The 16,522-nt window shown below is 42.2% G+C and overlaps 1 protein-coding gene across 1 annotated transcript in view; it reads right to left on the bottom strand.

Annotated features, from left to right (window-relative positions):
* The window catches only part of LOC306742437 (septin-5-like), a 39,140-nt gene that overhangs the window by 2,626 nt on the left and 19,992 nt on the right, over nucleotides 1-16,522 (bottom strand). Inside the window, exons 2-12 of the mRNA XM_079224823.1 lie at nucleotides 5,980-6,104; nucleotides 4,715-5,041; nucleotides 4,223-4,319; nucleotides 4,014-4,100; nucleotides 3,774-3,897; nucleotides 3,448-3,582; nucleotides 2,477-2,594; nucleotides 2,230-2,331; nucleotides 1,323-1,419; nucleotides 962-1,124; nucleotides 568-664 (exon numbers count right to left, since the gene is read on the bottom strand). Of these exons, the coding sequence (XP_079080949.1) occupies nucleotides 568-664; nucleotides 962-1,124; nucleotides 1,323-1,419; nucleotides 2,230-2,331; nucleotides 2,477-2,594; nucleotides 3,448-3,582; nucleotides 3,774-3,897; nucleotides 4,014-4,100; nucleotides 4,223-4,319; nucleotides 4,715-5,041; nucleotides 5,980-6,104 (1,472 nt within the window). The remainder of the gene's footprint in view (nucleotides 1-567; nucleotides 665-961; nucleotides 1,125-1,322; nucleotides 1,420-2,229; nucleotides 2,332-2,476; nucleotides 2,595-3,447; nucleotides 3,583-3,773; nucleotides 3,898-4,013; nucleotides 4,101-4,222; nucleotides 4,320-4,714; nucleotides 5,042-5,979; nucleotides 6,105-16,522) is intronic.

Genomic DNA, 16,522 nt, shown 5'->3' with positions numbered 1-16,522 from the left:
TAATAGTAGGTATTCTTCATGTCTTCTAACCAATGCACAAAGTAACAATTTATAACATATTTCATACCAATTTTATGTAGCCTTTAAATAAATAAATAATTACTGGGGTAAAAGTTATTGTTGAATTCTAACAATACTAGTTCCTTGTATGTACCGATTCACAGTATAAGACCAAGCTTTAACCAACGCAGGGTTAAGCGCAGTGCGGACTCTCAGTGGGATTATGAAACATTCTTCTTTTCCTACCCACAGTTCAACGGTCAAAAGGACTTGCACAGACAGGGGAGTAAGGGTTTGAATGTACAATTACGCCAATTCATGTTTTTGAGGCTACTCATTGTCAGCCTCAGAAAACATGATCCGATTGTGCTTCAAAGAAAGATTGAAAAAAAAAAATCGGTGTGCTAAAGACACTCAGAGGGCTTCATCAGAGAGATCCCTCTGATCTGTATGTGTGTCTGCGTTGGACTCGGGCTCGGGGTGCTCAAGGTGGGCAGAATTGTGTTCAGACTCGTGCTCTTGATCATATTGGTGGTGCGAGTCCGGTTGCTGGTCGGCGTGCCGTACCTCCTCGTCTTTCTCTCGGATGAGCTTTTCTGTCTCATCGCCCACTGCGGGTACCACGGGGATGGGGAAGTCTGTGCCGCTCTCCCTGGTTAGTTTGCTGCAGAGAGTACACATTATACACATTATAGAAAAATTAAACATTCATTGTGTCACAAAGAGTGAGGCTAACATGCTCGGTGGATCTGGATCTGACATGGCATTGGCTAATCGCAGTGACTGAGGTATTGAAGTGCGTTACACAAGGCTGATAAGGATCGGCAAAACACATACTGCGTCTGTAGAGCATGGCAATATCAGAATATTGCTCTTTAAATGTCTATATTTCTTATCTTTTGATAATGAAGGGTCTGTATGACAGTATGTAAAGAACCCCTTTGATGCAGTTTAAGCGTACTTGCGGTTGCGTTCCTTCACAACCATGCGGGTCATGTTCTGGATGCAGTGGGCTCTGTAGTTCTCGTAGTGAGTCTCCCGGGTCACGTCCTTCAGATCTTGCATGTGTGTGCGAACAAGCATGTTCCTCAGCTTCACGAAGTCACAGTGTGCCGTGTTCTCCACTGCAAAGAGCGAGAGGAGCAATTTCAACGATATATTGGGACATTCTTCTTAAACTGCTGGCACTGAATTAGGCAACGCTGAATAAAAAGGTATAAGCGCAGTCATTGTCAACATGTATGCTGCGTCTCCAAAGGCTGTTTTACATTCTGTTACTACAAAATACTTTAACTTGTGGTGGAGGATGAGGACGGGCCTACCTTCTACGATGCCCCAGGGGTAGAGACGGCCTCGCACCCTTTTCCCTTTGGCCTCCACCACTGTGTTGCTGCCGATCACGGCAAAGGGAATGCTTTCCTTGTTGGGAGAACAGAAAAGGATCGTAAAATTAAAATGACGCTTCAAATAAAAATCTGGCAGGGGAAAGTGTAGATGAGTTAAGGATGGACAAGTGAGTGGTGCAGTGCAGATGTGTTTATTGTCGTTACGTTTTTACCTTTCCACATGTTCCTCCTCATCACCACCTTTCCTTTCTTTCTCATTTCTGCTTACTCTCAAATTACTCCTAAAATCCAGACCATCCCATATTCTTGTCAAATGAGTTATAAATAATTCCCCATTCATAGTTTCTAATCTTCCATCTTTTATTCCCATTTGAATGAATGAATGAATATATACTTTATTAATCCCCAAGGGGAATTTTTTTTGTCGTCATCAGTAGCGCCTTACCACTTGAAATACAAACACACAAGATAGAAGATCAAATATATAAAGAAGCAACAGGGATGAGAGATATATACAAATTAAAATTGTCATTTGTCTGCTGCAGTTAACACAGTGCTCGTATCAGAGGCAACTCAAGGACAGAGGCAGAGAGAGAAATACTGGCACAGTGACTGTGTCCTCGCTGCCAGCTCATGATGCCAGGAGAGGAAAAAACTGTTGAGTCATCAAGAATGTGAAATCAGTAGTGGACTGACTGCCAAGGTCTTGTGTTACATGGTTTGTATATTTATTTAATAATACTACACTCGTTGAAGTGCATAATGTGTGTTGGCATGATCAGAAATGTGTAGAAATGAAGAAATGTATATTGATGTACGTGATATTTGTGACATAGATTCTTGTGATGAAATGACCCACCTGAAGACTTCTGGCAGCTCTTACCTTGAGCTGATGGTCCTGTTGCTTAAAGTCCTCATCTTCGTCGGAGTCACAGTCAGGGAACTGGTATATCTTGATACCATACTGCTCGATCTCCTCTCGGATCTATGGGGAAAGTACAGAGTGAAAACAGGCATTTTAACTGTAAAAGACTAATTATTTCTGTGAATCTCTGCTAAGCAATGACAGTTCATTCATGGTATGATACACAGGTATGAATGAAGAGTTTATTGACTGGGATCAGCCTTACCTTGATTTTCTTTTTCTTGACTTCAGTAGGGGTGAGTGTGTCTGCTTTGGCCAAAATGGGGACGATGTTAACCTTCTCATGAAGAGCTTTCATAAATTCCACATCCAAAGGCCGGAGGCTAGAGCAGATGTGAAACATACATAAACGTACAGTGAGACAAAATACCCTAAAAGTGAACCGATACTACGTCCATCAGTGAGATATCTTCAAAACAGATCAACAGATTTCCATAAATCTCCACAAATGACAGTTGTTTGGATCAATAGCCAAATAATCTTGGTGATAATCAAGATGTGTGTTCTTCTGGCAATAGAAATGATAGTTTTGAGCCTGAATGTAATTATATGTTAGCAGCCTGAAGACATTGATTTGTAGACATAAGATGATGTCTCTCGCCAATCAGCGGAGGCAGAGATTTGTAAGTGACCTCTTAGTATCTAATGAGTAATGACCGGCGCTCATCAACAGAGGGGGCAGTTTCTCCATCATTGACTTTAAGAATGATCTGCAGCAATACTTGAGGTGGATAGAAAATGTGTTCTTTAATGAGCACAGTGATGTGGAACAGTGCATGTACACCACTGCGGCAAAAAGCACCACATCAGCACAAACAAACTGATTAGAGTGAAAGTTCTGCAATAGATGTAAAGTCACCTGAAGGCAGCTGAGATGTGTTTTAACTCTATGGGACTGAATGCACTGCAAGTAAAATACTGGTACACTCAAGATTCACAATAAAACTGAATACTCAGGTGGTTGTGCAGGTTTGTGCAGGAAATACAAAGTTATATATTAGTCTGCATGTCATTTAGAGAAAGTAAAAGGTTGTCACTGGTCTGATGTGAATGACAGCAGAACATACAATACCACTATGGTAGAAAGGGGTTAACATTCCCCATAATTAGGGGTGATAAAGAGAGAGAGAGGGAAGGCCAACTAATCCCCCAGAGAGCACTGAGGATTTGTCATACCCATGACCAAAGGGTGAGATGAAATAGAGGCAGCAGTGTACGCGGTTGTCCTGGATGTTCTTGCGGTTGAGGCCGCTCTCGTCCCTGAAGTACTGCTCAAACTGCTGGTCGATGTAGTCAGCCACTGACTTCCAGCTAGAGCAGAAAACACACGGGGTCGTTCAGTCTCTGAGGCAATGCACACACTGCAACACCTGAATGCTGCACATTGCTTTTCAAACACAGCAGAGCTACATTTAGGTTATTTGGCTTTGCTCTGGGAATATTGTCATCTAGGTCATTTTTTGTTCCTTTCTGATTATTCATTAAAGATGTTTGACTCGTACCATTCAGTGTTGTTTACAGCATCCCCAAAGCCAGGGGTGTCCACGATGGTGAGCTTCAGTTTGACACCTTTCTCTTCTATATCCACTGTGTGTTTGGTGATTTCTACTGTTTGTGTGATCCGCTCTGGGGAAAGGACACACACAGACCGCTGTTCTTAATATCAGCCACGACGCATTGTAGGGCAAATATTTAATAAAACAAAAAAGGCAAAAGTGCGTCAAAAGCTCTGGCTCCCTCACCTTCAGCATTGAGCAGCTTCCTATCCTTGTAAAGATCTGTGAGAAAGAGACTGTTGACCAGGGTGGACTTTCCCAGGCCAGACTCCCCTTCAAACAAAGAACAACAAAGAAGTAAAGAACAAGGCTTAAGACTTTGTGATTTTCAGTCTCTTCAAAGAAAAAGGTGGGCTTAAGATCAAATGTCTGCTAATGTGCAAACGAGGATTTACCTGCCACCATGAGCGTGAAGTCAAATCCCTTCTTCACTGACTTGCGGTGAACCTGGTTTGGCAGCGTTGCAAAACCCACGTATTCCTTGTCCTGGTCCTGAAAAATACACAGAAAGATGAAATAATACATCAGGGAAGCACACATTACCCTGAACACACGACTAGAATGATAAAGCTCTGTTATCAACCACTCCAAACGTTTGCTTGAGCCAATTACAGCTAATAATCCCACAAAAGTTTGACCCTTAAATGAACAACAAATGAAAAAGCATCACTACCATCTCAAAGCCCCAATCATAAGAGGAAGATACGCACAAATCTACCTTTTTAATCCCACATAAAGCTACATATTATAGCTCAGTCACATCCTCTGACCCTTCATCATCAGCCTCAATTGTTCAATTCATAGCACACAAACAACATCGCCTTCACAGCAGAACTGAACCACACGGATCTGGTTTATCCTCTCTGGGTTTCTTATCTTTGTGTTACCTCATTATTGTTGTATGGGTCAAATCGACCCCAGGGACTCTTGGGCCTGGTGGGACTGCTGGGGACTGACGACAAGTCAAACTCCACACTTCTGCTCTGCGGTAAACTGGGCTCTGAACATGAACCCGACTGCGCCCTGCCCGCCACAGGGGGCCGCAAATACGACGGGGTGTGAGGGCGGTCTTCGCCCTCAGCTTCCCCGTCTGCGTCGTGAGGCTCGCGGCCGTGATGGTGGTGGTGTTTGTGGTCATGGTGGCCGTGCCCTCCTTGGTGGTGAGGGTCTTGCATAATGTTCTCCACCTCTGAGTCGTCTGAATGGTATGAATGCTAGAGAGACACACACCACGGTTGAGGCGGAGCGGAGGAACCGGGTGGAAATAAAAAAACAGAGGGCGGAGGCAAAGACAAGACGTGGAAAAGGTCAGGTTTCATTGTGGAGGGGAAGGGATCCAGATCCACAGGGTGGAAAATCAACACATTTAGAAACCCTCGCAAAGTTTTATGATGACGTAAAATAATTCAACATAGGGAACATGTAAGGTACAGCTGGTTATTTCTGTTTATCATCAGACATCTATCTCGGTGTATTTGTGTGTTATTTCATTACATTCAAAACTAATATTGAATAAGCTGTGATACTTGGACATGCATTTCATTGTACTTTCCTGGAAGCATAGAGTGAGTTTTTCCCAAGTCATGGATTATAAATCTCCTGACCACTTTCATAAATGTTGCATCGCTAATGTGAGGCCAAAAGGCCTTCTTTATGTTTGTTATTAGAGGACAGGCGTTAGGGTACATAAGGTATGTCATTATTCCAGGGGTAATAGACACACTAACCTATCACATAACTAAAATAAACAAATTAACTGTGGCTTTTCCTGGAAGAGGATACACAGCTGAAGTGTAGGATGATGATGCATACTCTGGACTCCAGTTACCACAAACTAAAGTCTCCCTGCTAGTCGAGTGCAAAGATAAATTATGCAGTGGTCCTCAGAAAGCAATGAGGCAACATAAATGCAGCAGTGGGCCCATACTGTGACTCTGCACTCATGTTATCTTTATGCCCTATGTATTAGCTGAGGGGTAGAAGTATGGGGCAGGACACATGAAGATACAACTTAAACATATACGGTACTAGTCCGCATGAAGAATAACTATATATTGCGTTTGCCAAGGCGCAACAGGTTAAGTGGACCACATCAAGTCTGCCAGTAGAGGGGGGATTCATTTAGGAGTTCAGGTGTTTTGGGGAGTGCCACTGGTACCTGTTCAGCATCATGGTCCCTGCTGTGATTAGGGGAGGCAGGGCAGGAGTCCTGCTCGTCTGTTGAAGACTGAGCCTCATGGTCACTTTCCTCCATTGCAACTGGGGCTACAGTGCACTCTGCAATCTCCAACCAGAAGGGAGCACACATGTGGAGAGGTTTATCAGAGCGAAGGACGGGGAGGCCATGTGAGGGGAGGAGGGAGCAGCGAGTCCGTCACGAGGGGATAAGGTGCGTGAGGTTCAAGAGTCGGGAGCAATGTGACAAAAGGAGTGAATGTTCAGGAAAGACGGGAAACACAAGACGGAAAAAAAAATTAAATAACGCAAAAGTTACGTCGTACAAAAACAACAACATACCATTTACCACAGGAAACGGTGCGATTGCAGAGAGATGATTGAGCGACGATTAATGGCATTTGGACACAAGTTGTTTCCATAGTCTTCTAATATAACGTTGGCCCCTTCTGGCCTTCTGCCATTACAGCTCTGCTTAATGTTATTAGTTCCTCCATCAACAATGCATCAGTCCAGTTCAGCCAGTGCCAGCAGATACCATCATCTGTGCCAGCTGCAGTTACATAATGTAGGGAGTCTTTGAAAGTTTGATGAACATCTAAGTAAAACATGCAGTCACATTTCTGCCCAAGGATTTCAGTCACGTCTCGAGCCGCTCCGAAGTCAATGATCACGATTTGTTGTATTCGCATACACATTAATATCCCCACTAGGAAGTATTTTAAGTATGAAGCAACATTTTTGACAGATTATTAATTTTTAACCCTAAAAAAAAGTCACTTAGAATTTCTCTAAATTGTTTATATCACCCCTACACGGTTTATGCCCTCTATCCTTGGCCTACATATTTAATTAAGCTGGGATTTAGAGCTTTAGGGCAGAGGAGAAATTGATAGTTTCACAGTTTGGAAATCAGTGACCTGGTTTCCTGAGCTACAATCAAAGATCAATGTCCAACGTGGTGGATCCTGTGACCCAAATAAAAGCGATGGTCGATTGCAAAGCTTTGACAACTTTGGAGCAGAACACCGAACAATATTATGATAAAATCTCCTTCTTTTTGTTTGATTTTGGTGTTAAAAAAACAAACCGGTTGAGAGAAACTCACAAAAAAAAAATCACAACTGCTGTGTAAACAGAAACAACATTAAAACACAAAAGCCTTCATCTTTAGAAAAGTGGCTCACAAAAGTGGCATCACAACCTCACAGACCTCCCCCACCCTCCGTCTACACTGAGCCTCACCTGTGGTACCTTTTAACAGCACGTACAGCCTCTTCTTCTTGCCTCTGCACGCACCGCTCGTCATGCCCACTCCAGCAGGAAGCAGAGACCGGTGGCTCCAGCATTTATACGCCTCCACCCCAGAGGACGCAGCGCCCTTCACATCCATCGACCCACTCAGCGCCCCGGAGGACTGATCAGCGGGATTGACGAGCCACGCATCACCGTTCACACCAAGAACAGGCTCAATAATGCTGAATCTACTTCCAAGTTGTAGCAGTATGGAGCTCATTGTCAGACACAACACACTATACATGGACAACTCATGCTATTCTATGAGCTGTGACTGGCAACATACCTACACATTGGTTCATAAAGAGTCACAACAGACCTGTGGGGTGAAAACAACCTGTGTATCCACCAAACTGAGCCGAGCCCCTTGAGCTGCTTAACACCCCCATCATAATCAAAAATGATATATTAAACATAACCTGCTATGCTAATGAATTCCCTAATTAAGCTTATAAATAAATTAATTAGAAACTATTTAAATACCAACGCACTTGCCTTCACATTCCACATAAAGCGTCGAGGAGATTTTCTCATTCATATGCAAATTTAAGCAGCAAGTTGCTGCAAAATGTAATCTGACAATCTACTCTGCAGACGCACAGCACCACGGTGACTAAATGTCTGGGATAAAACCGCTCGCACAGTCATCATTAATGTTTAACAGCATCACCAGAGGAAATACTTTGCCAGTCCTTGAATGTTTCTCAATTTTTTATGCCACATTATACACTTCAAATCTACATTTTGTGTATGTAACCTTCTCGAGGAGGGCGTCTATCTTTTCACTGAATTTCAAAGCTTAACCATTTTCCCTTCACTGGCATTTATTTCTGTGTCGACCCTACCTTTTGAGCCGGGTCAGAGCTCTCTTCTCCGAGCCACACGTATATCTGGTTACACATTCTTTAAATCGAAGACATGAGGCATTGCTGTGTGCAGGTAGTGGATTCACTTTCCTCCGAGCACTCTGAAGTCAAAACTGGAACACGGTGCAACATTTCCCTCTCCGACTGAACCAGCCAGGTTATCGGTCCACGGTGTTATTAGTCTTGATATATAAATTACTAAATACACACTTACAGCTGAAAGGGTTTAAGGCAATCAAGAAGGGAAGGAATTTCATTGTTGTAGGAATATTTCTTTTTTTAGACACGTCTGCCCGGGAAGCCAAAAACACATCTCTTCTCTTGAGCTCTCGAGTTGATATCCTGACAGTTAACTGGAGGAGAAAGAAAGAAAGAAGATGTAATGGATCTCACAAGAAAGCAGATGATCACAGCTCAATCACAGAAGTGTTTGTTATTGAGAGTTGTATCGAGGACGGCACGCTTCCAAGTGGGAAAAGCTCAGGGTTTGACATTTGAATTAGCATTCCCTCCTTGAGGAAAATGAATATGGGAGAATTATTACGCTTCAGTAATCTTAGAAGAGAGGAGAGATTTGATCCGATTCTTACTGTGTGCACTTTTTCCACATGCAAACATTTCCACTAGTCCAGAACTTCATTAAGCCATTCCAGTTGCTCCCGTCTCACAGAAGCACTCGATCCTTTGCTTAAATTAATCCCACTGAATTGCTCTTTTGCGTCACTCCTCGAACTCCAGTTTTCCACAGATCAACCACAATGCAGGTGGAAGTCTCACTGTGCAGAGACTTGTGCTATTACTTGTTGACTCTCCAAAAATGAGACAAAAACTAAATCACAAATGGTAAACGGCCAAGTCAAATAATAAAGAAAACCTACCAGATCATTCTTTGCTTTGTTGTTTTTCTTCCAATGAAGCTGCTTGCTACATAATTAGCACTTTTAATTGTAATTTGTTTAGACTTGTCAAAGTTGAGTCACGTGCCAGCTGATGATTTCGGTTTTCTCAGAAGATACATATTTGACATATTTCTACTCCTGTTTTTGGAAAGTACATATTTATTATTATAATTTAAGTTCTTAGTGTTGGACAACAACAATTGGACGTATTGCTTCTTTGAAAATCTAAATATGAGTTTTAGCATGCTAACAAACTGACCACATGCTGAATGAATACAGTAGCTGCATAGTATGATTCATTGTAATGACATAAAGCCTGATAAACATTAATAGTTCACATTTTGTATGCAGTTTATATTAGTATACTGTTAAAAAGACAACACATGGTTGTAGCACATGTGTATCTTTATTTATGTACCTGGCGGGTTTAAAGATCCGGGGATCTGGGGTGGATATAGATGAGTAAGTATTTCTCTGCATGATCAATACACTTTCCATGTTATGCTATTGGTTCATCAACATATAGCTGTTTTTTTATGTAATGTGCATAAAATAAAATATACTGTCTTCGAACAATACAGTCACTGATGTTTTCTTTAAGTCACCTGCTCCCATTAAGCCCAATAGCATAGTGTTTCAATGGAGATGTATCTATTTCAATGTGTTGTGTTTTAGTCAGTGTGTTAAACATACATACATTCATAGTACTTCACTGTAATGTATCCTTTAAGCCCATTGGTATAACATAATTATTGACACTTTGAAGGAAAGATAAGACTAATATTTTAGTTAATTTAATATTTAAATTGGGGCAATATGTATTGTGAAAAGCAGATTTGGAGTGAGTGTTTATGAGGGAGGTTTGCCCATAGTGTCATACTCTTAAGTGTCACATATAGAATACTATATCATGTAAAGTCAAACGTACTCTCTGCCAACTATCCATCTGTGTTGTGCACGGCCACTTCCAAATCACAGCCAATAGAAAACCAGTCTAGCTGTGTGGAGCAGATAAATCAATATACTTATGAAACACACGATTGACTCTCCATACAAACATCAACCCAGCTCTAATGCAGTCATCAGTCCTTTTAAAATAAAACGTCATGGATTGTCGATTAAAAATAAGAGAACCAACCAACAAGATACCCCCAGATCCTCTTTTACAACAACACACTGAGGCTTAACTTTGAGTAAGATTGCATCTCTGCAATATTAATTAGATGATGTGAAAACAGTCTTCTGTATCTAGAATAAAACCTGATGGGCTCTGACATCAATTTCACACATTTTCATTAGGTGGCCTCACAGAGTCTCCCACTGGAACGAGTCCCAGCTGAGACCTGAACCAATTACAATTCCCATAACTAGCCAAACTGACATTTCAGTTCCTCTTGATGGTTGGTCCATCATGACTAATAAGCAACCTTTATCAGCTGTGATTCCATGCATAGTTCATCAGTGAAGAAAAGCGATAAATAAGCCTCAGACCAGGTGAAACCACAGTGGCTGGTTCAGGTCCAGTGGCATAATAAAGCTGAGGCCCTGGGGCGAGACACATGGCTGGAAATGCCTCAGACAAGCTAAAATCACAACAACAAAAAACACTTCAGGACTACTTTCATACAAATAAGCCTGCAATACATGAGGTGATGCCTCTTAAAATACTCTTAATCTTGTGCTCAATCTAAGATCTGCGCTCTTGAGGAGACGTTGGCCTGGAATGTCCTGTTTGTCAAATGAATTGAGTAGTGGAGCTAAAGCAGGTATTTGACCACATAGCAGTTTATTACATACACAGTACAGTACCAAGGGATCCAATACTTTTAATGAAATTTAATAAGCAATCTGAGGGGCAAATGGCAGGTTGCTGCACAACTACAGAAACAAATGCCCTTTCAGTCAAAGCTTATCAAGGAGACCATTGTAAGTAGGCTCTTGAGTATGTCCGAGATTTGTGGGACAATCTATGATGGGACTAAAGCCCATGCAGTCCCTGAGAAACAATTGAAGGACATGAAACCCAATTCAACAAAAACAAGTTGTGGGGTTTACTCCGCTGCTTTGTTAGTGTTGGATCGTGGCAGTGGTTTTGGCTTCCACGGTGCTGACGGATGGTCACTTGTTGCATGAAACACAGCTCTTGGGGGAAAGCCCACTTGAAATGCTTCCTGTAGGACATGGGAAATGCAATCAGAAGTTGCAGAAATCATAAAGAAACTCTATAGACCTTCTATGATGAAAGCAGATTTCATCTTGGGAGGAAAAGCAGTTGACAGAGCCATTCATAATCCAGCTGCAATAATTACTATGCCATGATTCAATGAATGCTAAATATTTTTTTTGCATGGCAAGCTTCGCCCCTGCTGGCAGGAATGCTTACTTAATTGTAGGCTGGCCGAATGTGGGAGATGGAGCGGGGTTGCAATAACCAATTTGTACGCACTGTTATCTTTAGCTCCTGTTTAATTTTAGACAGCTTTAAAAAAAAAAAAAAAAAACATGAATCCAAATGTGGATATTCAAAGGCATTCACCAGAAACAACACTCCGTGTTCATCCCAATTTAAAACGTGAATGTTGTGTTATGCAAAGGCTGAATAGTAATACCAGTGAGGTTTCCTCTTGTGGCGAGGCCAGTAGCAGGTGGTGAAGTGAGCCATGTGCGCCTTGTGTGAATGCTGGGGTTGTTTGGATAGTTATAGCAGGACTCTGTGTGAAGCTGGCTCAGTGCAGAGGGAGAGAGAAAGAGAAAGAGACAGAAAGAGACAGAGTGAGAGAGAGAAAAATAGTCCCCCTTCAACTCACACTCCCACAGCTATAGATAGAGCTGATGACATTTCCACGTGACCAAAACTCCACATATTCAGAGCAACAGAAAACACAATTAAGACTTCCAGTTACTCTGTGCTTTATCAGTGTTTAAACTCCAAGTAAGAGGAAGATAAAACAAAAGATGTTAATACACTAATGGTGCCTGCATCTCTGCCCTAAATGAATTCCTGTCAGTGTCTTCCTCCATCAGAGACACTCTGATGGACTCACTCCAATGCATTAAGCCGTCACATCTGATCAATATGGGCTTTAACATCTTAGGAGGTGGACAGCAGGGGAAAAGCTCAACACTGTGTTTCTGCAGTCATGTGGAACACAAAAACCTCTCAGTCGCAAATCAGCATTATTTATATGTTCATATTAGAGCACAAAGCCATGTCACATGCATGTGAACTGTCCAGCTCGTATGTGGATAATCTATACTCTGACACATGTGTAGTATATATGTGCAATGGAGGGGAAACCTGCGGCCACAGATGACCATGTTGGACAGAGTAGTCCACAAAGAGATATACTTAATTGCAGGGTCAGCTAGAAGAAAAGCAGCAAGCACATACCTTTGTATCACAGTTTGTTTCTGTCATTGCTGCCATATTATCCGCTCAGAACCAGTATTCCTTTAGTTTCACCAGACAGCCAGAGAAAAGACAGAAACCAGTCGAAAAAAAGGTCTTTGAAAAGCTCCTCAGACTGAGTGTCACTTCTTTAGTTTCAGGGCACCCCACGTTACATAAGCACACCTATTTGCCATGCCTCACCAATCAGATGGCATCCAGTTTCTTTTCCTACCCCCCCCCCCCCTCCTCGAACTGGAAACGTCTTTTTTTTTTTAAAACAGGTACACCTTCGATCACTGCCACTCTGTCTGGAGGATTCCAATAGCTCCACCCTGTGTTTTGACCAATCTGCAGCTGATATGCAGATGAGCTGCAGCTGAAGTGACGGGCAGATCGTGTCTGCAGAGGCGTCCTGACTTTAGGACTCTGTAGGGAGCTCTACAACATCAGCCTTGTCACCTTGTTACAAGCCTGTCGTACCCTCCATCTTGGAGCCACACATGTGGGATCACAACACACCAATCATTGCGCACACACAACAAACAAATCATAATCACTGCTACAAATGTGCATGAATGAAGAGTGTAGATATGCCTCAAGCAATAGAGAAATTAACTACTACTAAAGCAATGCAAGTTTTGGAAACATGAATCAATCAATCAAATAAAAAATACAGTATATGGGCTCTGAGCATCATAGGAAAACAACAGCAGTATGCACATGACTTCTTACAATGGCTGTCACATCCAACCCAGACCTTCCAGCTGGCAATGCCAGGGCCAGAGTGGTACAAGAGGAATCTGTGTGTGTGTGTGTGTGTGTGTGTGTGTGTGTGTGTGTTTGCTCATTCATGGTGGAAAGGAGAGGTGACTTGTGGCCTACATCCTACAATTAATCTTTGTATCGCACGCACACGCACACACAGCTTTTCCATTAATCTCGATGGATCTCTGAGCTTTGCAAGTCTTATAGTACTCACACATTCTTAAGGAATCTGGATTTTTTCATGAAGTTATTGCTTTGGATATTGTAGAGAAGTGAATGATCTGAAGGAGTCTCATATCTATACTGTATGGCTTGTAAAAAAGAGATATTTAAGAAACTGTGACTTACCACAGCCCGACACTGTATAAACCACAAAGACAGAGATCTGGTTTGAAAAGTGCAGCAGCTTGTGTCTGGGATATAATGTCCTGTATTTCAGTTTGACATGAGAAAGAGAGAGAAAGAGAGAGAGCGGAAAAGAAAAACAGAGGCACAATTCAGCCGAGAATTCATTTTCTGCCTATGGGAGGACGAACTAAATGTAACATGATCCCAATCTTAATAGCTCACACTGCAAAGTGTGCCAACTTACACAACAGTAATAACTACCATAAGTAGTAGACAGAGAGTAACACAAATAGTATCAGGTCAACAGACATGCCAGTCTAACGAACCACACAGTAGGCAAACCCCTCTTAATGTGTCACGTACAGAATTGGCCTGGATGAGAGGGGGCGGCATTTAGTGCTACAGACGCGAGACGTTACTTCCTGTAAGGAAAGACTGTGGGGAGACGACTTCAGGTCTGCGTTAATCCTCTCTGGCTGGCCCTCACATTGTGAGGGTGATTATCATGGAGCATCTGAAAGGGCTGACAGTGCTCAAGGGATGGATGGCTTTAGATACACAATCTCAGGCTGCACACACACACATTCATGTACATGCATCAACTTATCCTGTATGTTGGCCTGCACACACGCACATAAGGGTCAGACACACCAGACGTGACAGTAAAGGGCCGTCCACGATGCTGTGAGGGTCACATGGCCGGCGGTAATTAAAATGTCTCTTTGTCCCTGTTTACATTGGGAGGTCATCTGGCTCTGGTCCAGCAGGACTGGAATGAGTTCCTTGATATAATCCTCTGCACACAAACTAACATCTGCAGCCAACAAACGCTGGTATTCAAAAAAGAGCTGAGTCGACAAACCAGAGAGAAGTCTGAGCTACTGATTGCATCTCTACAAAGCAGGACTGTCTGCGTTATATGTGTACGGAGCACAACATGTCATTTACTTATTGTAGAGGATGCAGCTGTGCCCCATGGGAGCACACAGCGGAGAGAGGGCAGTGCCACCTGCTGCTCATGACTAGACAAAACAGCTGGACAATAGACAAACAGCTGTAGAAGTGGCTGTGCTGAAAAGGTGTGTCAAGGAGGGCATTTATTACACGTGTCATTGGCCTTTTTGACTTTTAGTAGCGGAGAAGCACAGGTGTTACTTCTGACATTGACGATTTGTTCTAGAGTCCCAGTACGCCACGACAGTGCTTCAGCATGGAGAATACCAGTACCCTAAACTGAAGCACCGAAATGCATTCCTGCTTTCGTTAATGTTATTATTTACACCCGTGCTTCTCCTAATGTGACATGTCAAAATGTTTACAGCAAAACATATCTAGTATTCACAACATTAACATCAATCTGTAAATATTGAGATGCTCACATACATGGACAAGTATAAAACAAAATAGGGTTGGGAAATGAAAATTAAGTTATATTACAATATAAAAACAAATGGAGAAACCTCATAATGCAATCAACTGTGTATAGTGAAGCATTACATCAGAAAATCTTATAATTATATGCTTAAAATGATGATCATATAGTCACAATATCGTTTCCACTAAAAGTTGATATACACTTTCACCCCAAGCACACGCAGTCCTGTGACTTGGTCTACAACACGTTGTTTTGTGACTTTGAGAGGAAAATCCAGGAAAGAATGAAAACCTGTGTAGTTTGAGGTCAACAGGAAAAATGCAGAACATATGCAGAAACTTTGAATTGGTTATATATTTTCTTCTGAACCGTCTGAGAAACTGGATGAAATGTCTCAACATTTCAACAGTCAGTGGGTGCTGACGCCCTGTGAAGCAGATATACACCAGGAACATAAATATTGTTCAACAATAGCGAGGAACGCCAGAACTGCTGAACTCATACTTCCTACACTTCCTCCTCCATTCAATTAAGGCTCTTTATCTGACAGAGAGAGATTCCTGTTGGAAGGCGGCTAAAGCATTTTCGCACTTTGTTTTTTCCCCACTGAAAAAGGTGGCATGGTACAACAAAGGCTCATGTGGCTCTGGAGAGGGGGGTGTTTTCTGCTGTACGACTTAAAGAAAGGGACGGGGCTTTTCCAGATTAAAAGCGAGGAATTCCTTTGTTCACTTTGATTATTTTTTAAATCACACAGCATATCACAATCCACAGCCATTTAAAGGTGTACAGGTTTAGGAGGGACATAGCTTGTATCTCCAGTATGTTCATGGGATGCCAGATGTCTGTGTCTGTGTCATGCCAGGCGCAGTCACCTGTGTCTGTACGTCCACTGACCCAACATGAACCAGTTCTGCCTGCAGAGTGTGTGATTTTCAGCTGTCCCCAAATCTGTCTTATAATCATTTTAGCTACATTATTTTCTATTTTACTCATTCATATTGACAGAGCTCTACAAACCAAACAATCCGAGGGGGAAAAAAATCTGGAAATAAGGCAATTATGGCCATAATAACGGTGTTCTCAGTTTTGGGGTGTGTGCACTGTTCTGTTTGTAATCTTTTCCAACAGTTTGAGAAGTCTGAACTGCATCATTAGCAAGAAGCATGGATGGTATAATGTGACCTGGCTGAATTAAGAAAGAATTGTTCTAAATATCAAGCAGATTTAGATCTTATCGAAATCAGATAAGCACACACAAGACGCTGGAATTACTCTACAGAAGCCACTACAAAGGGCCCGCTTTCCCCAGAGCTCTTTTATATCACCATCTCTGGCAGAGCCTTGGGTATTTTAATGAGTTGAACTGTTTATTCTCAGCCATTATTCAAAATGAGAACCAGGAATTATTACGTTTATGGTTTCCACTGACTTCCAAAGAGATGCATCACGAAGAGAACGCAGAAAGGGGCTATTAATATTTAGTTAAGACTGGTCCGTTGCACCAAAAGAGAGCAGAAAAAACCCAACACCTGTGAGGCAAAAAGGCGACGACCAACGGTGAACTCTGCTTGCCCCGG

Source organism: Taurulus bubalis (genome assembly GCF_910589615.1).
Source record: "Taurulus bubalis genome assembly, chromosome: 10".
NCBI lineage: Eukaryota > Metazoa > Chordata > Actinopteri > Perciformes > Cottidae > Taurulus > Taurulus bubalis.
The sequence above is the reverse complement of the archived record's forward strand: the minus strand, read 5'-3'. Positions and strand labels throughout refer to the sequence as shown.